This window comes from Oryctolagus cuniculus, chromosome 17 (assembly GCF_051225735.1).
Source record: "Oryctolagus cuniculus isolate XC-2025 breed Fujian yellow rabbit chromosome 17, ASM5122573v1, whole genome shotgun sequence".
Classification (NCBI taxonomy): Eukaryota; Metazoa; Chordata; class Mammalia; order Lagomorpha; family Leporidae; genus Oryctolagus; species Oryctolagus cuniculus.
The window spans coordinates 49,329,860-49,355,202 of record NC_142883.1 but is presented as its reverse complement, the minus strand read 5'-3'; the positions used below and the strand labels follow the sequence as shown (position 1 = coordinate 49,355,202).

The 25,343-nt window shown below is 55.5% G+C and overlaps 2 protein-coding genes across 15 annotated transcripts in view; one reads left to right on the top strand and one right to left on the bottom strand.

Annotated features, from left to right (window-relative positions):
• ANKFY1 (ankyrin repeat and FYVE domain containing 1) overlaps positions 1-8,986 on the top strand; it is a 76,950-nt gene extending 67,964 nt beyond the window's left edge. For both annotated transcript variants that reach the window (XM_070061246.2, XM_070061248.2), the window contains 6 exons: positions 437-584; positions 956-1,046; positions 1,312-1,436; positions 2,897-3,043; positions 4,834-4,924; positions 5,308-8,986. In XM_070061246.2, the coding sequence (XP_069917347.1) occupies positions 437-584; positions 956-1,046; positions 1,312-1,436; positions 2,897-3,043; positions 4,834-4,924; positions 5,308-5,440 (735 nt within the window). In that variant the 3' untranslated portion in view covers positions 5,441-8,986. The remainder of the gene's footprint in view (positions 1-436; positions 585-955; positions 1,047-1,311; positions 1,437-2,896; positions 3,044-4,833; positions 4,925-5,307) is intronic.
• On the bottom strand, positions 8,978-25,307 carry CYB5D2 (cytochrome b5 domain containing 2). 13 transcript variants are annotated; one of them, XR_016224245.1, is made up of 5 exons: positions 25,008-25,292; positions 20,199-20,339; positions 15,667-15,853; positions 12,770-13,674; positions 8,978-10,594 (listed from the first exon to the last, which is right to left on the bottom strand). XR_016224245.1 is itself a non-coding variant. In XM_089318237.1 (4 exons), the coding sequence occupies exons 1-4, from the start codon at positions 25,219-25,221 to the stop codon at positions 10,570-10,572; spliced, it is 567 nt and encodes a 188-aa protein (XP_089174363.1). In that variant the 5' UTR covers positions 25,222-25,307; the 3' UTR covers positions 8,978-10,569. The 13 variants fall into 13 exon arrangements, 7 of the variants coding, with proteins under 7 accessions (XP_089174363.1, XP_089174365.1, XP_089174362.1 ...); XR_011383631.2 differs by having other exon boundaries at positions 25,027-25,223; XR_519247.5 differs by having other exon boundaries at positions 24,640-25,147.
• Between the last annotated feature and the right edge of the window lie 36 nt (positions 25,308-25,343).

Below are 25,343 nucleotides of genomic sequence, written 5' to 3'. Positions count from 1 at the left end.
GTGTTCACATACCTATGTCTCTGTGTGTGTGTCTTGTGTGTGTGGGGGGGGGGGGACCTATTTCTAGCTGTCTCCAAACCTTGCCTGTTTCTTTTTAACTTACTGTACCGTTGACGTCTTTCCGTGGTAGTCCATGTGTGTTTCTCCCCTTCCTGGCTCCGTGTCCTGTTGTCTGAGTGTCGAGTCCTTTATCCCGCTGGCTTTCACAGTCACAAGCAGCGGCCCTCCTACTTAGAGCGCAGTGAGCATCACTGCCCGCGATGCAGTCGCTCACGCCGAAGCCAGAGAGCGGCTGGCTGACGGCCCGGGGCTTGCTGCCCTGTGCCCTCCACGGCTCTCTGAGGCTCCTTCTGCGCCGTCTCAGCCAGCGGAGTGGGGCCCCTCAAGGGGCGCCTTGACTTGCGAGAGAAGCCGCTCACGGAATGGACTTCAACAGCTTCTTGCAGGAGCCAAGGTGAATGAACTGAACAAGCACCGCCAGACCGCCCTCCACCTTGCCGCCCAGCAGGACCTGCCCACCATCTGCTCCGTGCTCCTGGAGAACGGAGTCGACTTCGCCGCTGTGGACGAGAACGGGAACAACGGTAACTCGCGGCCACGCCTCAGGCAGCCCGTGCGCGCCGGGTGGGGCGCCCTGCGGCCCTTTGGGGAGACGGGCTCTTCCAGGAGCAGAGCTGCACCGGGAGTGCCCTTGGCCTCCCTTGGCCGTGCAGCCAGCCTGCTGCCGAGCTGTCCTCAGCCTGATGCGGGCTTCTCGGGAGAGGCCGACTGAGAGCAGGAAGCGGAGGCTCCTGCCGTTGGAGCCGCGACTCCTGCTTGGGGTGTGGTGCACGCTGAGAAGCTCGGCCGTGCCAGCGAGCAGCCCTGCTGTTCGAGGGAGGTTTGGGAGGGCGAGCAGTGGCGGTTTTCCCGCGTGTCCCTCTGAGCGTGCGCACTAAGAGGATTTACTCCCCAGCTCTTCATCTTGCCGTCACGCACGGACGGCTCAACAACATCCGGGTTCTCCTCACAGAGTGCACAGTGGACGCCGAAGCCTTTAATCTCAGGTGAGTGTGTCTGGAGCTGTGCAGGGACCAGGGCTGCACATCACCAGGCCTGTTGCCCAGAGCTGGTGGTCGCAGGTGCCTGCGTCAGCCCCAGGGGTGGGCTGCAGAACCCGCCACTACAGCACTTGACAAGCTCTTCTTGGCACCCTGACCAGACCACTTTTTAGGAAAACCTGTGTGACCTGTTTTGTGTCCTTTCTTCCGGGTATGACGGCCATGGCAATATTTGCTGCGTACCCACTCAACTTTGCAACTTGTTTAACAGAGGCCAGTCACCGCTGCACATTTTGGGGCAATACGGCAAAGAGAACGCGGCAGCCATCTTTGATCTCTTCCTGGAGTGCATGCCCGAGTATCCTCTGGATAAGCCAGATGCAGAAGGAAACACAGGTACGGGATGAGGTGTCTCACTTGGTGCCTTGCCTCCTGGAACAACAAGAGCCCGGGCACTTCTGTCATTATCTGAGAGCAGTTGGCACACTGCGTCTCTGTGATGGACTGGAATGGCTGAGCAGGGCCACCATGCACAGCGTGCAGCCAGACCCATGTCCAAACAGGCCCATCCCACTGTTTTCAGCGCCCTCATCTGCCTTTCGTCCGGTCTCCTGGGGCCCTACCCAAGCTCCCAAATTCCAGCAGAGAAAACAGAATTGCCCCCCAGGGGAGTCACAGGAGGGGCCGTGTTTCAGTATGGGTTGACGTGCTTTGAAGAGGCAGCACACTGCAGACACGCGCTGACCCCGGCTGAGGAGCCTGGCCGACAGGGCTCTCGGAATTCTGCTCTAGGTACCCACGGTCTCCATGCTCATTTGTGGAGCCTTCATCTTCTGGTGGGACACTCATACTAGCCCTGTGAGGGAAGCCATGCGCATAGCCGGGGCCTCGGTTTCCAGCATGGAAACCTGGTCTGCCTTGTCCCCAGCACGTGGTTCTCTCGGAGAGCCTTGGCTGCCGCTGTTTTCGCACTCGTTCGCCCTCAGGCCAGACCCGGCTTCCCTGGCCTGCGGTAGACATGCAGCCACTACGGGACCAAGTATTTCATCGGCCAGTTCTTGGCCTTCATACACAAGCCTGCTGTTTAGTTGGCAGTGATGAACCCGAGCATCAGAGGAGTCAGCTCTGGGGGTGAGCTGCAGGGCCAGCACGCGTGGGGGCATCACTTCCCAGGTGTTGGTAACCAGGCAGGAGAGGGCCGGGGCACCACGTTCGGGCTGGCCATTTGCCAAACTGGCTTCAGATGCCTGCTTCTGTCACACTGCAGCAGGGTGACAGGCTAAACTTGCTAACCTTTCCACGCCCGTTTCCTCATTTCGTGGTATAATTACCTTCATCTTAGTGCGTCATTTTGAGTAAAAATGGAAGATTTTAGGTAGAGGTTCTGGTAGGTGAGCGGTGGGGAGCCACAGTTGGCTGTAAGAAAGTAGGGAAGGCCAGGGGAGGGCCTGGCCAGAGCTCGGTTCCCACTGGGCCTGCACCTGTGCACAGGGGAGGCGCCACTGGGTGGGAGGACTTTCTGGAACATGTTCCTCGCACTGTTATCTTCTCAGTATACACAGCTCACAGATCTGTAGGCTGAGGTACACTAAGTAGGTAGAACTTTGTTTTCCTTTTATGCCAGGGGAAGGCAACTAAGGAATCGGCCTCTTTCCCTCCGTGTCAGGTCCTCACCTCCGTTCTCTTGGAGCCACAGATCTGCACAGGAAGGGGCGAGCCTGCTGCTCTAGCTGGGCAGCACGCTGTGGTCCCCTGGGGAGGGCGCTCTCCACAGCCTCGGGCCATGTTGCTAATGAGTGTTCTGCCTGGCGACCTGCTTGGCGGGAAGTCGCCCCAGCTGTGGCTATCTTTCACAGTGCTCCTCTTAGCGTACATGAAAGGGAACGCCAACTTGTGCCGCGCCATTGTCCGGGCTGGGGCCCGCCTCGGGGTGAATAACAACCAGGGAGTCAACATTTTCAACTACCAGGTCGCCACCAAGCAGCTTCTGTTCCGACTGTTAGGTGAGTGGCCTGCCGCTGCCCTCCGTGCACGTCTCCTTCCCTGCTAGTCATCTGCATGCGTCTCCAGGCCCCATCGCGGACGTGATGGCACTGTGAACGCGCAGAGGGCCCCTGAGCAGTGCCGGGCAGCCGCTCTGAGCAGACTCCAGAGCACTCTGCCTTGGGGCCCTTGTCAGCTTCTCGTGTTCCCCGAACCTTCCAGAAATCCACAAGCTCCAAGCAGAGCACTCAACCATGCCTCCTGCAGCAGCCTGCCTTTGACGGCTCCCATCTGCAGCCTCCTAAATGACCTCCCTTTCAGTCCCCCGCCAGCCCCGCTTCTCCGCCGCAGGCATGAGTGCCCTGGTCTCTTTATTTATTTAAGATTGATTCATTCATCTGAAAGGTAGAATAAGAAAGAGAGCAGGGCTGATGCCACGGCTTACTAGGCTAATCCTCCGGATTCTGTCCTGGTTGCTCCTCTTCCAGGCCAGCTCTCTGCTGTGGCCAGGGAGTGCAGTGGAGGATGGCCCAAGTGCTTGGGCCCTGCACCCCATGGGAGACCAGGAGGAAGCACCTGGGCTCCTGCCTTCGGATTGCGCAGCGCCGGCCGTAGTGGCCATTTGGGGGATGAACCAACGGAAAATGGAAGACCTTTCTCTCTGTCTCTCTCTCTAACTCTGCTTGTCAAAAAAAAAAAAAAGAGAGAGAAAGAGAGCTTCCTTCTATTCCGCTTGTTTGCTCCCCAGGTGGCCACAACGGCTGGGGCTGGGTCCGGCAGAAGCCAAGAACCAGGAACTCCTTCTGAGTCTTCCACATGGGTGGCAGGGCCAAAGGGCCATTTTCGACTGCCTTCCCAGGCACACTAGCAGGGAGTTGGATTGGAAGCATAGCAGCCACAACACGAACCCGCACTCTGATATGGGATGCTGGCGTCCGAGGAGGTGGCTTAACTCGCCGTGCCCCTGCCAGCGCCTTACTCTTGAGGATTTCATGTTTGCAAGTCTTCCCCCTCCCCACAGAAAGAATCCGAAGGCCTCGGGTACCTTTGCCTGCCTGTGCCATTTTGTCACCCAGGAAGACAAACAGGCACAGAAATGAGTCAGAAACCACTGTAGCCAGGTGATCTGTGCGGCTGGTTCGTGGTGGAGCCAGCATTAGAGCGCAGGGCTCGCAGTGCAGGTGGCACAGGTACGCGTGCGTGGCTGAGACTCGCGCTCCCGTCCCGTGAGTTCGTCTGCTTCGGCGCAGAGAGCGGTGAGAGCAGTGCCTGGCGGGCCGTCAGAGCGGAGACTGCGCTGCTGGCCGCCGGCCGAGACGCGCAAGTGCAGCTGCTCGCTGCAGCAGTTCTCGCCCTTCGCCTGTCCCGCCACCGCAGGGCCCGCCGCACACGCAGCCGGGAGTCAGGAGCTACCCGCGTCTCCTTCCTGCCCCCACCCCCACCCCCACCCCCACCCCCTGCCTGCCTCACACATCCCGCCCCTTATTCAGTCACCACGTCCTAAAGATCCTGCTGCTTGGGTTCTCGTCTTGGTCCCCTCCTCTGTGTTCCCTGTGGCTGCGTAGTCTGCGCCCTCCAGCTGCCCCCACTCTGTGAGTCCCCCACACACTGCTGCTGCGCCCCCAAAACGTCACTGCCTTCCAGCCGCGTCTGCGGGCGGCGCTGGCTCTTCACGGCCACCTTGCTGTTCTCCGTGAGCCAGCTAGAGTGCTCCCTCATCCCTCCTGGCGCTCTGGGCTGCTGCTCCCTCTGAGCTGTCTCACCCAGTGCAGGCCGGCTGACAGGACCGGGCCCCTCCTGTGTGTTGCAGATATGCTGTCCAAGGAGCCTCCGTGGTGCGATGGCTCCAACTGCTACGAGTGCACCGCCAAGTTTGGCGTCACGACTCGCAAGCATCACTGGTAAGAGCCCGAGGGGACTTCTCGTGTCACTGCTTCTGCCTTTTTCCATGATAAGCATGAGCCTGCCAGAACCCCGACTCTCCTGGGCGGAACTTGACCACATGGAGCGGCGGGGGGGCGCAGGCTGGCGGCCTTCCTGCTGGAGTCCCAGGGCGCCCTCATCGCTGGGCTTCCTGCTGAGAACTGCCGAGCTGTTCCCATTCGAACCAAGCAGTTCTTCTGTTAGCATTGAGCTGCTCGTGATCTTTGAAACATGTCTTCTTCAGTATCACTTTAACTCGGTCATGGCTGGAGTTCTGTTTTCTCCGTGGACTGACAGCCATGCTGGCGGCTGGCACAGGCGCTCACAGCCTGCCCTCACGCTTCTTTCTTTGCTCCCACAGTCGTCACTGCGGACGTCTTCTGTGCCATAAATGCTCGACCAAGGAGATTCCCATTATAAAGTTCGATCTCAACAAGCCCGTGCGTGTTTGCAACATTTGCTTTGACGTGCTGACTCTGGGTGGGGTCTCTTAGTGAGCCCCCGGGAGGGTCCGGGCCATGCCCTCCGCCCCTCCCCAGCAGCTGCTCTGCTCACCAGCCCGCCCCCACCCAGAGCAGGAGCTGGCGTCATCCTCCTGCAGCAATAGACTGGACAGCTGAGGACCACGGCGTGACCCCATCTCAGATGATTCGGTATGACTGTCAGTGTGTCAGACTGCGACCAAACTCACTCAGTGTCACGGTTGGACCAGGCCATGTAGCCTCAGTGGTGAATGTGACAGAAGTGAGACCCATCCTGCTAGCAGCATCCAACGACACTGAGCCCACGCTCCCTTCTAGCAGCCTAGTGTGCATCTCCGAGCGTCCATAACGTCTTCCTCCTGGCTGCCGCCCCAGGCGGGGCCTAACAGTGGAAGCTGGCGGCTTACCGAGAGCTGGCTCTCCTCTGGGCCTGGTGGCTGGGGGCTTTTCTGCACAGTGTTTTCGAGGGAAATAGGACCCTCTGCCCTGGAGTCTTTTTTTGTTTTTTAAGCTAAGCTGTATTTTTTAGTGAGCTACCCCTTTTAAAAAGGTGAAATCTTTCTAAACAGGGTTCAAAGATGAGAGCTAAAAAATTGTGGCCTTAACAACTGAAAGCTTTACCGGTGTTCCTGCGAATGAGGTGTCAGGTGCGGCTGGGCAGCCAGACATCTCCAGGCGCTGTCTCCTTCCCTGGTCTCGCTGCCCCCCGAGTCCTCGGCCACTCTGCCGGTGGAGTGGTGGAGGAAATGCACTTTGATTGTGCTGCACTTTTTACATAGCTGCATCATTGGTGACCCCAACTTAAAAATCCATATTCAGAAACAGCCCCACCCGTCCTTGCACCTGCGATTCTAACGCTCAGCTTGGACTGGACCTCAGCTCACACTGATCTTAAAGGGAAGACCCCTGCGGTGTCTTCTGGAGCAGGCGAGGAGGAGGGGGTAGGGAAGACTTCAGTGCCGGGGCATCTGCAGCCTCAGGCTGGAGGCTTGTGGGCCGCGTCTCCTTGACACACGTGGTTCTTGCTGACACCTCCCCTCTCACGCTGTAAGAGGCAGCAGCCGACAGCCCTGGCCAAGCGTGCTCAGCCCCTGTGGGAACTCGGGCTTGGCTGCTGACAGGCCTCCAGAACTTGCTGGGCCTAGCCGCTGCTAGGACGCACGTGAACCCTGAAGTGTTTGATTTCTGTTGAAGGTTTGGCCAGTTTTTAAAAATGCACAGTGAGAAACTTTTACCAATGCTTTTCTTAAAAACAAACTCTGAGATAAATAATTTGTTAGTTATACTCAGAGATTAATAATCTGAATCATACATACTGATTTTTTAAGACATTTAATAACCACTACATTTTTGGCATTAATGAAATATGGATTCATGCATAAAAGGGACTAACTTTTTGTTTGCAATAGCCTGTGTTTTTGGTTTGTTTCTTTCTGTCTTGGATAGTGGTGTGTCCTCCACACTGTCGTACATTGATATTTCTGTTGCCTAAATATGTGTAAAATGAGCTGATAGATCAGAGTGCTACTTTTCGATGTAATTCTGTGATTTATAAGATATACCTGCTTTCTATGTCAATATGAGCTTGTGTACGTTTAAAAGCAGAGTAATTAGCAGAGCCCCTCCCCCCCGGGCGGGGGCTGTGACGTAAGTCACATAGAATTTTTATAGAAAAACAACCAATCTTGGCAAACACTTGGTCCCACGAGGCATGCGATCAGTTTCCACTTTCTGTCGTGTGGAAAGGCCACAGGAATTGGTCTTAGGTAGCTCGGTCCTGTAGAGTAGGAGTCTCGTGGTTCAGACGGGAACTGAGGTGCGCAGTACCTACCTGCTCGTTCTCCTCCCGCTCCCTGCGGATGAGGGAGGGTGGAATCCAGTCAGGGAGGAGGCCAGTGTTCGCGCCTTGCCTCATTGCACGGAACACCTGAGGATCACGTGTGAGTGTGGATTCGCACTTCTGTGTCTGCAGCGTGCAGACAGCGATGGTACTGAGCAGCACGGACTGGGAAAACGTTTCTTACATCCTGCGTTGGCGTCAGGGTGCTTTCAGGCAGATGTGAAGGAGTGTCTCCAGTCTTAGGAACTCTCCCGCCCCCGCTGAAGCTCCCCGAGTGGCACCCGGGGTGGACTCGCCCGTCACTGCCCTGGCCGGGCCTCGGCACACTCCGAGTCCCCTCCGTGCGCTCCATGCCATCAAGACTTGACCACCACACTGCCTAGCTGTCCTCGGGCAGTTTTAATCAGCAGCCTAAGTACTGGTAGCCAAAGCTGTTTTACTCCTTTGGAACGCTGCCAGCTGTCAGTGCGTAGCGCAGGAAGAATCAACTTCTCTGAGACGGGACTTGCGCGCCAGTCAGCGCTGTTGGGCCAAATTTGATTCTGCACTGCCTCCCGCTCCTCTGTGCCCTCCTAACAGGCCTTTCCCTTTAAAGACGGAGTCCCAGCCACTGACTGCTGATGAGATTGAATTGGTTAAATGAAGTTCTGATCCTCGAACACACTGACGTCCCACAAACTTAAGTGCCTACACGTAGGACTCTGGTTTCCAGCTGTCGTTCAGTGGTGTCTCACTACGTGACGTGTTAGTGTTACATCTGAAGTTCTTGCCTGTGCGTCGTCAGCCCAATTACCAGTAGTTGAGTCTGGATTAGGTTGCTTGGTTACCTGCCACATTCTCTCCAATGAGTGCGGTCCACATGACCTGTAGTCCTCTACCTCAGAGCCCGAGTCGTTCTGACCACCCCGTTCAGCTTCCTCACTCTTCTCCCTGAGCGGTCCCTGCGTGGAGCCCAGCGTGCATGTGGGTCCACAGGTCTTCCCAACAACTGTCCCACACCTGTGGTCCTGAGCCGTCGCCGCACTAATGTGGCCGTGAGCGTGGAGTGGAGGGGAGGTCTTGGGAGGGAGGCGGGCCTCTACCTCCACCCAGGTGTCCTTTATCTGGAGAAAAAGAACACTTTTGAACTGTGTGATGTGTAGACCTGAAAGGCAGCCGCCCAGGTGGCAGAGCAGGAGCAAGTACACGTGACGCTTCCATCACAGAGACTCAGTTTCCCCCGACAAGCCCACGAGAACCTCCCAAAGCGCTGGAGCTCCCACTCGCAGGCAGGGATCTGGAAGCCCCAGGCTCACTTTGTGGAGCGTATTGACAAGGAATAAAGTAAACACTTCAATTCCAGAAGTTCAAGATGCCTTAAAGACTTTCTCGGAGATCCCTGGTGTGCACGTCCTCTGTGCGGCATAAATAGCATACTAACCTGTTAGACCTGACAGCGGTGGTCTTCCGTAGCTAGGGAGTCCTGAGTCACTGCACGCCGGGTGGGCAGACGTGCAGGGCCGGGCAGCAGCTGTGGGCGCACACAGGGTTGACCTGTGCAGCCCGCAGCCAGTCAGAGTGGTGTTTGGTGTGCGGGGATGCATCTTGAGGGACCACGGCGCTTAACAGCAGTGTTTGCGTGGAGTCCATGGAATGGAATGTATATTTTTCCAGTACTGGTATTTGCATTTTCTGTAACAATTCCTTGTAATAAAATGAGGCAAAATTGGGCATTTAAAGTGGAGACTTTTAATAAGATATTTGTAGTCACTGCTAATGCAGAAGTACCGGTAAGCATTAAAATCAACATATTAAACAAAAACAGACAACTCCCAGTGAGTGAGTGAATCTGGGTTCAGAGTTCTCAGACGGACGGTGAGCGGAGAAGCAGCTGCTGCGGCTGCTGGGCCCTTGGCCCAGGCTGGAGCTTGCAGATGCAGAGTCTTGGTGCCCTGAGGCCTCCATTCGCCAAAGACCTGGAAACCAGCTCCCTGGCTGTTAGCTAGGAGCAACCGAAGAGGATCCGCGGTGTCTGTCCTGGCACTATGAAGTGCTCTCAAGGGTGGGGTGCAGCCCGCGACCTTCCTCTGACGTGCCGCTTCCTGAGCAGCGCAGCCCCACGCTGGTCTGCGGGCCCGAGTTTTCAGGGAGTAGCTTTTCCTAGAGAAAGCGTGCAAGGCATGGGGGTGCGGGGCGGAGGCAGAACCCCAGCTCCGGCTCCTCAGCAGCAGTTCGGGATGCACAGGCAGCTGTGGCGAGTCCTTCCGGAGGTCCAGCCTTTGCTTGGCCACTACTCCCTGGTGTGGCAGAGCTCAGAGCTGGGGGAAGCTCAGCGCTGTCCTGACAGGGCTCCGTCAGACCTCCCCGGGCCAGCACGGGCATGAAGTGAGAACAAAGCTCCTGGCACAGTCGCCCAACAGGTGTCGGTTTTCTTCTCCCTGCCCTTCCACGAGCGGTCTGACTGCAGGCTCAGCCTTGGATGCACTGTCTGTGGCGCCCACCCCTCCACAGATTTGCCCCAGGCCACCTCTGTGGGAAGCCTTTGACTTCACAGTGATGCCCATGCTTGCTGAGTCCTTTGACTCCCCTAAAGTGTTAGCACCGAAGAGAAAATGGATTCTCATCAAGCAAGGGACTGAGCAGCTCCCGAGGCCGGCTGAGGGTCTGCAGCGAGCCCGGGCCCCTCTAGGCACTGCCGAGTGTGCACCTGGCCGCAGTGACGGCAAGCTCCGTCTTGCTCCTTGTCTGTTGGCAAGGGCCTGGACGTCTCTGGAGCTGGCCTGCACACCATCCCTGAATTTCTGCTTCAAGAATGGCCTCTGGGTGCTCCAACCAGGGTTTACTCCACCACACTATGAGCTCCTTGAGGTCAGAGACTGCCCTGGCCGTTGGCCAGCACAGTGGCAATGACTAGTTTCTAGTTAGGGTCATTGGCGGAAGCCTCAGTCACTGAACTCCAGGCCTTCAAGTCACTGCAGTTGTCATCCTTAGGTGAACAGTCCCGGTCACGACTGGTGCAGGTAGGCTGGGCGTTCACCCACAGTAGTACAGAGCAGCAAAGGACACTGAGGCAGGAGTCGGGGAGCCTGGGCCTCAGCTCCTCATGCCACAGTAAGAGTAGACGCGCGTACGCAACGGCTGGTGCTGCGCGCCAATCCAAAGCCAGGAGCTGGGTGCTTCTTCCAGGTCTCCCATGTGGGTGCAGGAGCTCAATGACTTGGGCCATCTGCTGCTTTCCCAGGCCACAGCAGAGAGCTGGATCAGAAGTGGAGCAGCCAGGACTGGAACCAGTGCCCACATGGGCAGGTGGCAGCTTTACCTACTACATCATAGTGCTGGCCCCAAATCTTTAAAAGAAGAAGAAGAAAAAAACCCCCACTGTGAAGGACCCTGAGGAGCGAACACAAAGTGCTGCCCCAACTGAGGGAACGGGCCTCGGGACGCAGCTGTGGGCGGGGGGGGGGGGGGGGGGGCTGCAGTCTCAGGACCTGGGAGGTGGACTGACAGAGCGGCCTAAGAGCCTGTGGGAAAGGAGGGGCGGCCATGGAAGGGCATCCTCCGCCCAGGGGCTTAAGAGCTGGGACTTGACCCTCACAGAGAGGCAGCCCCCAGGAGCCTTAGGACGATGCCTCGCTGGAGTGCAGCATTGCAGGTGGGACACGACAGCCTCGCTCAGAGTGCAGCACTGCTGACAGGGGACGGAAAGGAGGGAACCCGGAGGTGGGGTGGCCTGGACTTGGCTGCCGGGGACATGGGATTGCCTGCTCGGTGGTGCACTGCGGACAGTGGTGCCACCGGTGGAGAAGTGGGAGGCCCGCTGGAGGGGAAGATGAAGACAGAAGGCCAGGACCGCCTTGGAGAGCTGCCTGGAGTAGCAGGTGGGCAGGCCAGGTGCTGAGGAAGGAGGGAAAAGCCAACAGGAGGAGTGTGTGGCGGGCAGAGCTTCAGGAAGGCCGAGAAGGAATGGCCAGAGAAGGGAGATGAGGACCAGCCCAAGGGGAGCTTTTAGGGAGGACCTCGTGGTAAACGGGGTCCCGTACAAGAGATGGAGGGGAGAATCGAAGCAACCACAGGAGCTGCCAGGGCAGTGTGGGGAGCAACTCGGACTAGACTGTTACTGGAATTAGGACTTATTCTATGCATCTGCTCTCCCACAATATGGCACTGAGAAGGGAGAAACAGCTTCTACGCAGCTGCCTCCAGTTCAACCAATAAACTGTAGGACCTGCTCCTGATTGGAGGAGAGCAGCGTACTCGGCGTGTGGGTAGCAGAGTTGGGATTGGCATAGGAGGACTATAAAGGAGGAGAGAGACAACATGCACCAGGAACATCTAAGGGGAACATCTAAGGGGAACACCTGTGCAGCCCCCGAGAGAGCCGGCTGGCGGTGTGCCGCTCCCCTGCGGAAGTGGGGAATGTGGCAGGGGGAACCACCCTTCCACGGAGGTGGAAGGGTCAGTAGCCAACCCGGGAAGAACCAGCAGCAAACCCGGGAAGGGCCGAGCAGACGAAAGAACAGCACAGGGTCCTGTGTCGTTCCTCCACGAAGAGGGGGAGCGACAGGCAGGACGTGTCCCGCTGTTGGCAGGGAGGCTGAACCGCAGAGATGGGGGAGGCTAAGCCGGTGGGGGCTGGCACCGTGACAGAGTGGGTTAAGCTGCCACCTGGGTCATGTCTTGGCTGCTCAACTTCCTGATCCAGCTCCCTGCTGGTGGCCTGAGAAAGGCAGGGGAGGGCGGCCCAAGTGTTTGAGGGCCATCTGTGGTAGGAGGTACACAGGGCAGCTACAAAGAACTAGAGGTGTTAAGGGGGAACATTTTATCTATGAAGTGGGAGGAATGAGCAGGGAGAGGTTAGAGGTGAGGAAGGCCCTGGGGTGGCAGAAGCAGCCATGAGCCGGAACCAGGTTAAGAACAGCGTGGGCCAGGGGCGTCCAGCCACCAGTGGAGGGACTGGCCAGTGAATCTGGAAAGCTGTTGGTGATACTGACGAAGAGGGTGGAGGAAGCATAAGGGATACTTAAAGACAGAAGAGGGGCAGCGATGAAGGCTTAGGCGACAGCTGAACACAGTCCGCATCGTGGCACAGTGGGTTAAGCTGCTGTCTGCACTGCCGGCACCCCGTGAGTGCTGGCTGCTCCACTTCCGATCCAGCACCCTGGTAATGCACGTGGGAAAGCAGAGATGGCCCACATGCTTGGGCCCCTGCCTCCCACATGAGAGACCCTAGTAGAGTTCCTGGCTCCTGGGTTCAGCCTGGTCCAGCTCTGGCCATTGTGGCCATCTGGGGAGTGAACCAGCAGATGGAGGATCTCAGCTTTCTGTATGCCTTTCAAATAAATAAACTGAGGGGCAAAAATAGGAATTCCCTTCATTTTAAATAAGTAAATAAAGGGATAGCCCTCCACCCCTCTACTTGAGAACTCCAGGGTATGGGTAGGAGACACGTCCCACACCTCCAGCCCAGCCACCGGAAGTGGGAACCGTCTGGTTCCACACCTGACGTGCTGCTCTCCATTTACCTCGTGTGAGCCGCAGAACCACCTCTGGCTCAAAACGCAGACTTCTCCCTTTGAAGACAAGCCCATCTGATAAGGGTCTGAACGAGGGGCAGCATCGTTGCTGGACATCGTCGTTCAGGCGCTCCACGTCCACCATGAGCCTGCCCGTGTCAGCAGCCCTCGCTGGAGGGCCTGTCCACCCAGTGGACTTCTGGTGATTTATTCACGTTGCCTTAGCATGGTCTTCCTTATGAGAAAGGTCATAAGAGCTAGAGTCACAGGTGTAGCCAGCGGGGAATCCAGCCAGGGTGCCCTGCGGCCTCAAGGCTTTGGGGGACACCTGCTGTTTCTGCTCGCTGGCTGGGGAAGAATGTGACCCCCTCTCGCCTGGCAGGGCCCAGGCCAGCAGCAGGGGCAGGCAGCCTATGGGAAGGCAGCACAGACCTCCCGTGATGGTCAGTTATCCAACGTGGCCATCTTGGCGGGGTTCTGAAGGAAGATGGCAAGTGGCCCCAGGGGAGCGCATCCAGGAGGCGCCCAGTCCCGCTGCCCAGCTCCTGCGCCGCTCAGCAGAAAGGCACACCGCGGGGAGGAGGCCGAGTATGTCTGCAGAGTGACCAGTCCTCCCAGGGCCTCCTGTTCCACGCCAGGAGCCACGCCCAGGGCATCTCTAGGCAGGGTTCTCCATGTTTTATCAGAGGGCGCCAACTCAGAGTGGGAAGAAGCACGTGATGGCCAGAGGTGGGCAGCCTGGGTACTCCTGCAGGCCAGGGTGGTCCAGGTCCCCACGATTTCTGTGGGTGGGGTTGTCCAGCATCTGCTCACTGGGGGGGCCGGTGGTTCTCACACACACGCAGTGGGGCTCCTTGGCCCCTGGCTTATACAGCTTCCTGGGGACACCAATCCAGTCTCTGCTCACCCCTCCGCTAAGAGCACAAGGAAAGAAGACTTCTTAAAGGTGGCAACTCAGAAAGCGGGAGCCAGAGGCGGAAGGGGCAAGCCAGGCCTTAGGAAAAGCAGAGCGGCTCCTCCGGCCGTCTTGGTGTTGTGCGGGGGCAGCGTCTGCAGTGTTCAGCCTCGGGGCCTCCGTGCTCTCCCCCAACCGCCCCAGCTGCCCTGGCACCACACCAACACCCCTTCTCCAGGCAGAGGGCGGAGCCCACCCTCAGCCCTGCCCTGGCCCTCCCTAGGCACTTCCCACCCTGCTGGGTCTCATCTCTTCCCTTGCACCTCCCAGGGCAGGCTGGGACTTGATCCTAGGGCACCTGGTGGGGACTGGGCAACTGAGATAGCACGTCGGGGGCCCTCAGCTGAGGCCAGCTGGCTCAGGCTGTTCTGGGAAGCTCGTGGCCTGGGGCCCTGCAAGGGGCCAGTCCTTGGTGTCTCCAGGCTTCAGAGACCCTACACAGGTGGAGTAACCTCCTATCCTGGGCAGAGACCCATGTGTCAGGGCACCAGCCGTGGCCTTTCAGACTCACAGGCCTCACCAAAGGAAAATGGGATTTAGGTAACTGAAGCCTCATGGAGGCTGCAGAGAGCCTGAGGCAGGGTAACCTGCATCAGAGCCACTTCCGCCCGGTTGGGAACCATCCAGACACACACACCTGTGAGTGGAGAACCACCCACGGGGCTGAGGCACAGGGACAGGGCCCCAAGGGCTCTGGGGGAGGATCTGGGAGGGGCTGGTCAGGCAGAGGGCTGTGGGCGGGAGGACAGCATCTACACAGGCCTGGGGTGGGGGGTGGCACACCTCCTGACAGGTAGCTACCAGCTCAGACACAGGACACAGGAGGTGTCTGTTCCAAATGGGTGGCCAGGGAAGATGGGGCTCTCCTCCCCGCTGCTCCCCCAAATGAAGGCGGAGGCAATGTGAGGGATGCGTGGGCCTGCCTGCTCTCGCAGTGAGTGAGTGGAGGAGGAGGGCATGGAGGCAGAGTGTGGCCCTAGGGGTGAGGCCCGGCTCCTGTTAGCAGGAGCAGACTCCTGCCACCTTGCCGTGAGGCCCTTCAGGGGCCAGCTTCTGGCTTCCTTCATCCCTTAACAGAGCGACAGGAAATCCAAGGGACTCAGGCTGAAGTTCCAGCCTAGCCTGGCTTGATGACCAGGACAGGAACTGTCTTCAGCTGCCTAACCCCCCTGGATCCCAGGCATCACTCCTAGCCCGGCTCACCTCCCTTTATCCCGACATCAAAGGATGTTTCCATGTGGCTCACACTGCCTGGACTCTCAGGAGCCACAGTACTCTCAAGGTAAGGCACCAGGAGGGCGTGGGTCCCTCCCACCTCCCCAGGCCCCGCAGGCAGGAGTGACTGATGCAGCAGGTTAAGTACTGCCTGTGATGCCAGCATCCTGTATCACAGTGATGGCTGCAGTCTGGCTGCCCTGCTTCCCATCCAGCAACTTGCTAATGCACCTGGAAAACGGCAGAGGACAGCCCAAGTGCTTGGACCCCTGCCACCCATGTGGGAGACCTGGATGGAGCTCCAGGCTCCTGACTTCAGCCTGGCCCAGGCCCAGCCATTGTGGCCATTTGGGGAGTGAACCAGTTGATGGAAGATCTTTTTCTTTCCATCTCTGTCACTCTGCCTTTCAAATAAAATAAATCTTAAAAAAAAAATAAAAATAAAAACAGGAAATCAAGGTCTGTGGATGGCCACACAGGCCAAGGCAGGCACGAAGCGGTGCTGGCACCTTCTGGTCCCCAGGTCTTAAGCAGTGGGGCAGGGGGTTCTCAGAGCCGATGCTGTCACACAGCTGTTTGCCACAGGGAACTTTCTGAGTTCTCTGCAGCAGAGAATCCCTGGTGCACAGCACCTGAGTTCTCAACCAGTCCCCTGGCTTAATTCCTGGGTTCTGTGGATGGTGCACAGGGAGGGCCTGGGAGTCTGGGCTGGGAGAGGGGTGGGAAGCTCGTGTACCTGTGTTGGGAACACCAGAACCGGCTGCCCCTGACTGCACTCCACTCGGTGTTGCATGGCGGGAACTTCTGCTTCTCCTTCCACTCCTGTTTATTGGCCTCCAAGCCTTTGGTGATCATGGCTTCTACGTGAGTCAGCTCTGGGGTGGGCTGCCCATCCTCACTGTAGAAGCGTCCTATCACCCTTCCTGTGGTGAGAACACAGTGGGAGTGAGGTGTGACACACGCGTAGCTCCTTGGGCAGGGGCAGTGAAGTTCAAGGTCCCCAGGTGTCTGACTTCAGTGTTCCAGTGGCTGGCTGGCCCTGGTTCATTAGGGACTGGAGGGGCGTCAGCTGTCATGCATGCCAAGTCTCGCAGCATCCTACCAGACCCCAGACAAGGGTGTCCCCTCCCGGGGCTGCGGTGCGCCAGAGGGGTACCAGAGCATCCTTCTCATCACTACACTGGAGCACGCTGCCAGTGGAGCCCTGCTAATGTACCTGGGAGGCAGTGGAATGTGGTCCAAGTGCTTGGGTCCCTGCCACCTGTGTTGGGGACTAAGGTGGAATTCCCAGCCCCTGGCTTTGGCCTGGTCTAGCCCTGGCTGTTGTGGGCATTTGGGGAGTAAATCAGAGGATGGAAGATCAATTTCTCTCTCTCTCAAATAAGTAAAACTTTGAAAACAAACTGGAATCCTATCATGTCAAGTCCATGTCTGAAGATGTCCCAAAGCATGTGAATGAAACACAGATTTTTATAAAAGATTTATTTGTTTATAAGTCAAAATTAAAGAGAGAGAGAGAGAGAAACACAGTGAGATCTTCCATCTGTTGGTTCACTCCCCAAATGGCCTCAATGGCCAGGGATGGGCCAGGCTAAAGCCAGGAGGTTCTTCCAGGTATCCAATGTGGGTTTAGGGGCCCAAGCATCTGGGCCATCCCCCACTGCTTTCTCAGGCACATTAGCAGAGAGCTGGATCCGAAGTGGAGCAGCTGGGACTCGAACTGGCACCCATATGGGATGCTGGTGCTGCAGACGGCAGTTTAATCTGTTGTGCCACAGTGCCAGCCCCAAAGCAGAATTCCAACTAGGCCTCTTGGGTACCATTTCACTTCTGTGCGCCTCCTCAGCCTTGTCAGGCCACGCCCTCGTTTCGTACCCGAGGCTCCAGCACTGCGATTTCCTTTCCGTTCCTGGACCATGCTTCACTGCTCCCCACCCAGGCCTCACTCTGCCCTCAGCCCGGAAAGCTTCCCCAGGCTCCCAGGAGGCTGCCAGCTCCCAGCTTAGCTACCATCTGCTCTTAAGGTGCCACACGCCCCTAAACACGTAGCACATCAGTTTTATTCACAGTCCTGTCTGGAGTTTTCGGAACCATTTCCTTGTTTATGATACGTCTCTCCAAGAGTGAGGCCCAGCACTCAAAACAGCTTAGGACCCAGCATCGTTCTAAATCCTTGTCCGCTGAATCAGGGAAGGGCGCAGGGCCCTAGCTGCACGCCTGCAATGCACGTGCTGTCTGGACAGCTGCCCACTATGCAGCAGCCCTGCATTCAGTGAGTCCCAAAGAGAGGACAGCAGTGGTACAGGCTACAGGGAAGCAGTCGTGAAGTTGTGTCATGGGAGTGGCCGTCACCAAGGGCTGGACCCCCAAGCCAATTCTATACCCAGAGCACAACAAAAGCATCTCATTTTCTCTTGAGGCCTGAGGTGTGGCTGCCAAGATAGCTTCCAGACTTTACCTCAGTGCCAACTTTTTTTTTTTTTTTTTTTAAGATTTATTTATTAGGGCCAGCACCGTGGCATACTAGGTTAATCCTCTGCCTGCAGTGCCAGCATCCCACATGGGCGCCGGTTCTAGTCCTGGCTGCTCCTCTTGCAGTCCAACTCTCTTCTGTGGCCTGGGATAGCAGCAGAAGATGGCCCAAGTGCTTGGGCCCCTGCACCCGCATGGGAGACCAGGAGGAAGCACCTGGATCCTGCCTTCGGATCAGCACAGCGCGCCGGCCACAGCGCACTGGCCGTGGCGGGCATTTGGGGAGTGAACCAACGGAAGGAAGACCTTTCTCTCTGTCTGTCTCTCTCACTGTCTGTAACTCTGCCTTTCAAATAAATAAATAAATCTTTTTTTAAAAGATTTTTTTTTAAAGATTTATTTATTTATTTGAAAGGCAGAGTTACAGAGAGGCTGAGGCATAAAGAGAGAGAGAGGAAGAAAGAGAGAAAGAGGTCTTCCATCTGCTAGTTCACTCCTCAAATGGCTGCAACGGCTGGAGCTGGGTTGATCCAAAGCCAGGAGCCAGGTGCTTCTTCCATGTCTCCCACATGGGTGCAGGGGCCCAAATGCTTGGGCCATCTTCTGCTGCTTTCCCAGGCCATAGCAGAGAGCTGGGTCAGAAGTGAAGCAGCCAGGACTTGAACTGGCACCCATATGGGATGCTGGCACTGCAGGTGGTGGCTTTACCCACTATGTTACTGTGCCGGCCCCCAACAGTATATACTCTTACAACAAGCCTTCATTCCCTTGGGGCTGGCGCCGTGGCTCACTTGGTTAATCCTCCGCTGTGGCACCGGCATCCCATATGGGCACTGGGTCCTAGTCCCAGCTGGGGCGCTAGATTCTATCCTAGTCGCTCCTCTTTCAGTCTAGCTCTCTGCTGTGGCCCGGGAAGGCAGTGGAGGATGGCCCAAATCCTTGGGCCCCTGCACCCGCATGGGGACCAGGAAGAAGCATCTGGCTCCTGGCTTCAGATCGGCGCAGTGGCGGCCGTTGCAGCCATTTGGGGAGTGAATCAACAGAAGGAAGACCTTTCTCTCTGTCTCTCTCTCTCACTGTCTATAACTCTACCTGTATGTATGTATGTATGCATGCATAAATAAATCAATAGAAAAAAACAACAAGCCTTCATTCCCAACACCCTGCAGGTTTCTGGGGACCTGGAAGAGCCGGGCATGGCCTCCAGCCTTCAGGACACGCTAACAGAAGGCAAAAGCTGTGCTCAGCCTTCCCGGGCCCCAGAAGGCCTGGAACTGGAACTTATCCATGGTGGCATTCAGAGAGGTCCTTACTTGAACTCAAATCTGCATTTCCAACCCTAGTTCCCCACCCTCCCCGAACACTTTAGCTTTGTTCTAGTGAGATTATTTCACTTGCCTCACCCCACACACCAAACACTTCCAGTTTGCTCCCCAAATCTCAGTACGAAGTGTTTGGCCTTCCTCATGGGACTCCATTCCTCTTCCTTTGTGTTGGGCTTTCTTTTCCCAGTAGTGTTTCAATGCTGATTCGGTGACCTCCTGGAGACAGGGGACAGCCACGCGCTCTGAAGCGCAGATAGACAGAGATGAGTTCTTTCGATGGCCTCAGCAAGGAGCTGGGCACACTAAGGAAAATAAGAGAAGGTGTGCTGCCGATCAGGGCAACACAGGCCAGCAAGGGACCAGGTGGGGACTGGGAGTGCACTGTACACGTTAGATGATATGGGGCCAGCACTGGGGCGCAGCAAGTGAGTTTTCCAGCTGCTCCACTGCTGATCCAGCTCCCTGCTAATGGCCTGAGAAAGCAACAGAAGATGGCCTGGGTGCTTGGGCCGCTGCCACCGATGTGAGAGACCCGGATGGAGTCACCAGCTCCTGGCTTTGGCCTGGCCCAGTCCCAGCCATTGTGGCCATTTGGGAATGAACCAGGGAATGGCAGATCTCATCCTCTGTGTGTCACTCTGCCTTTCAGATAAATACATCTTAAAACTATTAGATGATATGAAAACAGCCTGGACCAGCTGGATGTGGGTGGGGCTGGTAAAAGTGCTAGAGGTTCTCAGAGGAGGTAACCTGTGTTATAGGGGTGGAAGCAGTTCACTCGGGAGGAGGCCTCTCTCCTCAGAGGAAAACACATATTGAAGGAGTTCAAGCCTTCCTGGCTGCGTGCTGAAGCCAGAAGCCCCAACGCAGTGAGGCAAGGAGCTGCCCTACTGGGGCTGGCTGTTCAAGGCTGGCACCAGCCACCACTGCCTCTGTGCAACTGAGACCAAAGCAAGCGGCGTGGCAATCCTCTCTCAAGATTGAGAGAGAGAGAAACAGGTGTCCTACCCATGTACTTCTGGGGCTCACTGCCTCACTCACTACCAGGGTTTAAAGTGGGAATTCCACAGCAGGGGGCATGCGTCTGACCCAGCGGTTAAGGAGGTGGTGAAGAAACCCGCAGTCCTACATCAGAAGGCTTGGATTCAATACCTGACTCCAGCTTCCTAGTAATGCGGACACTGGGAGGCAGCAGGTGATGGCTCAAGTAATTGGGTTGCTGCCACCCACGTGGGAGACTGGATGGGGTTCCTAGCTCTTCGCTTTAGCTCCAGCCCAGCCCTGACCACTGCAAGCATTTGGGGAGTGAACTAGCAGACTGTAACATTCTCTCTCTTTGCCTCTCAAATTAGAAAAAAAAAAAAATTACATATTTTAACCTTGAGTCTAATCCCTGAAGAATTCCAGCCCCTTACAAAGAACTGCAAAGCAAGCCAATGAAACCCACAGGAATGACCTGTGGCCTACCTACCAACAAATACGTAATTCTTCTCATAGAACGAGAGCCAGTTTTGCAGCGTGAGCATCTCGGAGAAGGACAAGTCAGAGACGTCATCCACGAGGCCTGCTTCAGAGTAGTCTCCGGTCACAAATGCTCTGGAGGCGTCCCGGCCTGCAGGAGGGCAGTCCCAACAGATTAGACTGTAAGCCATGGGCAGTGCGCAACTCAGACATCTGTCTCCCGCTGACAGAATGGCCTCTCCTCTGTGACAGACGCTGCTGACCACAGGCAGCCTCTCCCTGGCATCTGTCTCATTTTTTCATTCACTTCAGCAACGGCTCCCGTGACACCGCGTGCCAGGTCCTCCTCCTACCTCTCCATGTCCCTAGTGTCTCCAGCCCGAGGGGCTCATCGAGTTGGCATCTTTAGTTCAGACCTCTCCCAGCAACCAGACCCGCATATCCAAGCGTCTTCTCCCCATCACTTACTTGTCATACACATCTCAACTTCCAAACCTCCACGTGGAACCAATGCCCAGCTGCAAGCCCAGCCCAGGACACAGCACCTATCTCAGCGAACGCCCACCAGCTGCTCGACCCAGGCCGGTGGTCCTTGTAGCTCCATCCTCGGGTCCTCAGTTCTCTCAGCAAATAGCTCTGCTGTCAGTCCTCCCGCCTCCACAAACCCCTGAGCAGGCCCGGCCTGCCGTCGCCTCATCAGCACCCCGGCAACAGACCCCTGGCAGGTCTTACCCCACCACCTAGTCCACATACATCTCTCAGGCAGATTTTTCTTAAAGTTTTGTTTGTGTATTTGAAAGGCAGAGCAACAGAGAGATGGAGAGAGATCCTCCATTCCTTAGTTCACTTCCCAAATGCCCACAACAGTCAGGATTGAGCCAGGAGCCAGGAATTCCATTCTGGTCTTCCACGATGGTGGCAGGAACCCAAGTATTTGGACCATTTTCCGCTGCCTCCCAAGCGCGTTAGCAGGAACTGGATCAGAGGTGGAAGGGGACTCAATCCCAAGCCCTCAGAGACGGATGTTGGCAGCCAAGGCGATGGCTTAATCCACTGTGCCACAACACCCACTCCTTAGGCAGATATTTTAAACACAAATTGATTGTGTCACTCTACTGCCAAAAACAGCCATCAGTGGCTTTCCTCTGCCCTGTGACGGTGTCCAAATTCCTCCATGCCACACAGCGCCTGGACCAGCTGCCGCCAACCCTGCACGGCCACTTTCTTCACTGTTCACTGTTCCCTTCTCTTCCTCTCCTCCCTCCACTGGTGACATCAGTTTTTCTTTTAACTTTTATTACAAAAACATTTCATTAACTGTGCGATACCCATTTACTGGTTGTATTTTCTAATAGTCTGTAGGTTTCATAAGGGAAGAGAACACACCGAACTCATTCATACCAATTCCCTGGCACCTGGTACAGTACTTGATCTTCAGTGCATTCCCCATAAACACTGACTGAAGAAGTCCAAACATTTACAGCCAACTGATTTTCAGCAAGGGTATCAAGGCAGTTCAGTAACAGGAAGAACAGGGTTTTCAACAAATAGGACAACATGCAAAAAAATGAAACTGGACCCCTACCCCACATCAGAAACAAAAATCAACTCAAATTATTGACTTGTAAGAGCCAGCTAAAGTGTAAAATTCTTAGAAGATGACATACATGTTAGGGCTGGCGCTGTGGCACAGTGGGTTAAAGCCCCAGCCTGCAGCACCGACATCCCATACAGACACCAGTTCAAGTCCCAGCTGCTCCACTTCCAAACCAGCTCTCTGCTATGGCCTGGGAAAGCAGTGAAAGATGGCCCAAGTTCTTGGGCCCCTGCACCCATGTGGGAGATCTGGAAGAAGCTCCTGGCTCCTGGCTTCAGATCAACTCAGCTCTGGCCGTTGTGGTCATTTGGGGAGTGAACCAGTGGATAAAAGACCTCTCTCTCTCTCTCTAATTCTTTCAAATAAATAAAATAATTCTTAAAAAAAAAAAAAAAGAAGACATACATGTAATTCTTTGTGACCCTGGGTTGAGCAATGGTTTCTTAGCATGCCAAAAGCACAAACAGCCAAAGGGGGGAAAGACAGATGATATGAACTTATTAAAGTAGAAAATTTTCACACATCAAATGACATGATCAAGAAAGAAAAAAAAACTACAAAATGGGAGAAAATATTTTAAAAACACATTTTATAAGGGTCTAGTATCCAGAATATATAAAGAACTCTTACAATTCAGCAATAAAAAGACAAACTTGTTTTTAAAAAAATGGACAAAGAATTTGAACAGGTATTTTTCCACAGCAGACAGATGGTCGACAAGCATATGAAAAGATGCTCAACATTATCAGGCTTTAGGGAAGTGCAAATAATCAAGACCCAGTGAGCTCCCACTTCCAACCCACGAGTATGGTTATAATAAAGGACAATATAAGTTTTGGTGACATTGTGGAGAAGCTGGTAGTCTAATTCTTTCCCGGTGAGAATGATAATGGTGTAGCCACTTTAGAAAATAACCCTAAAAAGTTGACATTGCATGGTAACATTGCATGGTTACCATATGACCTAGGAATTCCCCTCCTAGGTATACACCCAGGAGAATTGAAACCATTTGTTCACACAAAAACTTATACACAAATTTCACAGCAGTATTATTTATAACTGGCAAAAGTAGGAACCCTAAACTTCATCAACTAATACATACAAGGGTACTTCAGCAAATTTATGGAAAATGGAATTAAAAGGTAAGTTTATTTTTGTGCAAAAAGTTTTGAAATCTGTGCATTCCAGAGATCTTCAAAAAACATAAAAATATATTATTAAAAAACCATGCATGGCTCTCAATTTTTTTTTTGCACCAAAACAAACTCATCTTTTTATTATATTTTCTATGAACTTCTTGAAATACCCGATAAAAGGTGATGTATTTATACAATGGAAGCTTATTCAGCCATAAAATGGAATGAAATCCTAATATGTGCTAATACATCAAGGAAGAACCTTGAAAACATTATGCTAAATGAAACCAGGCACAAGTGTATGGTGTATATGAAATGCTTGCAACAGGCCAATCTATCGAGTAGAGAGTGGTTACCAGAGACTGTGGTGGGGAGGCAATGAGGGTAACTGCTAATGGATTTGGAATTTCTCTGTGGGGTGATAAAAACGCTTGGGGCTTACAATAATGTTTGTCAAAGTTTCCTGAATTACGTACCAGGGCAGGGCAGACTTTATGTGACTTTTATCACACGTACACACCCACCCCAGAATGAACCAATAAACATAACTGGCTTCTCTGCCAGACTGTGGCGGTGGGGAGCACACTGGAGACATCTCTGACTTCTCGGCACCAGGCACTAAGTGGGACGAAGCGTAGTGGTCAGTGAATGGATGCCGGATGAACACTGGGCACACGGGAAGGAATTCAGCAGCGAAACAGCAGCCCGCAGGGAAGGTTTTGTGCCCACCCACCCTGTGCATGCTTCCATGAAGCTGCAGCAGCCTATGGTGGGACCCCTCAACGGACAGGTGCAAAACACCCTGACCCCAGCTCCAGCTCAGGGTGTGTGCGTGGGGGGAGGGGGCCTTTTTGCTGACGCTTGTCAAGACCCAGGGGACTCAGTTCCTTCTCTGTCATGCTTCTGTCTTCCCTGGCGACAGGGAAGTGACTTGCACTTAAACACCAAAGGTGGTTTCTCAATTCCTCTAAGATAACAAGGAAAATGCTGTGTTACAGCAGCCTGGTCACTCGCCCTGCTTCTCCCCTGCCTGTAAGCCCGGGAGACGGTCAGTCCCCCGGTCGTTACAGCTGCGGGCGGCCCTCGTCCATGCCGCACAGTGCTCACTGTGAGGACTTTGGACAAGTCACATCTTTCAGTCCTCTCGGGGGCAAAATAAACCACATCTGACAACTGTTCTTCGCGGCCTAACATATGCACAGCTTTATTCGGAGTATGAAAAGCCTGTTAACGTGATCACACACACCCTCCTGTGCCCTCACCTCATCATCATTGCTAAGAAACGCAAGCGCATCTGAACTTCAAGCAAGAACTACTCAAACCCCTGAGTTCGGAGGAAGAAACGCTGACTTCAGATCGGGGTATACTGAGGGGCTGCTTGGAATCGCTAGGGGACTGAGGGCGGGGACGGGTCTCACTCATGTCCGTGACCTGGGGACCCCTGCATTGGCCTGGCCCACGCCGGTGTCCCCCGACTTCCGGCGGTGGGTGATGGGTCACAAACCAAAGGAAGGAGGCAATTTCTCGAACGTAGGTCACGCAGGGGAATGAGAGGCGGCGTAGAGGTCGGAGCTGGCGGAGGGTGCAGCTGGGACCCTCCCGCCGGGGGCTCGGATGAACGGGGAGAGGAAGCACAGGAATAAACAAAGGCACAAACGAACGATGCGCATTCGGCGTCGCGCACAAGGAGGCCGAGGCGGCAGCCGCCTCGCCGATACCTGCGAAGCCGCTATAGTGGGCCCCAGGCTCGTAGTGCCTCCGGCCAGAAGACACATCGTAGACGCGGCCGAGCAACGCCAGATAGAGGCCCGGGTCTCCCGGGCCGCCCCGGTAGCGAGCCAGCTCCTCCGGTATGAAAAGGCGGAAGCTAGCGCGCGGACGCCACCAGCCCATTAGCCGCGTTGCCATTACCGCCGCCGCCGCCACCGCCAGGCTCAGCAAGAGCCCACGCCCGCAGAGCCTCTGCATCCAGACAGCCGTAACCTCGCCGAACTTCCGAAGTTTCCGCCTCTCTACCCACAGCCAAGATGGCGGGGACGCCGGCCGTGACGTCACCAGCGCGACTCACACACGCCCACGTTCGCACCCTTGGGCGAAAAACTCACTCCCTGGTTCTGACTCATCGTGGTACTTTTCCAGCATAGCTTGTGGACGTGGAGGGATGCCGAGCAGGCGGAACAGCAGCGAAAACCATTGCCTTGTAGGAGCTTCGCCCCCAACAAAGATGGCCGTAAAGGCGGCTGCGGAATGACGTAGAAGCTATGACAGACGCGCCCTGACAAAAATCCCGAGGGTTCCATCCACTGCGGCCGAAGCCCTCGCCTAGCTGTCGTGAGCTGGTACGGTCCGCTTGACGGTGCCTTTGCGACAGCAACCCAGCCTTGACGGCCAGGAAGCCGGAAGCCGCCGCCGCCGCCGTCGT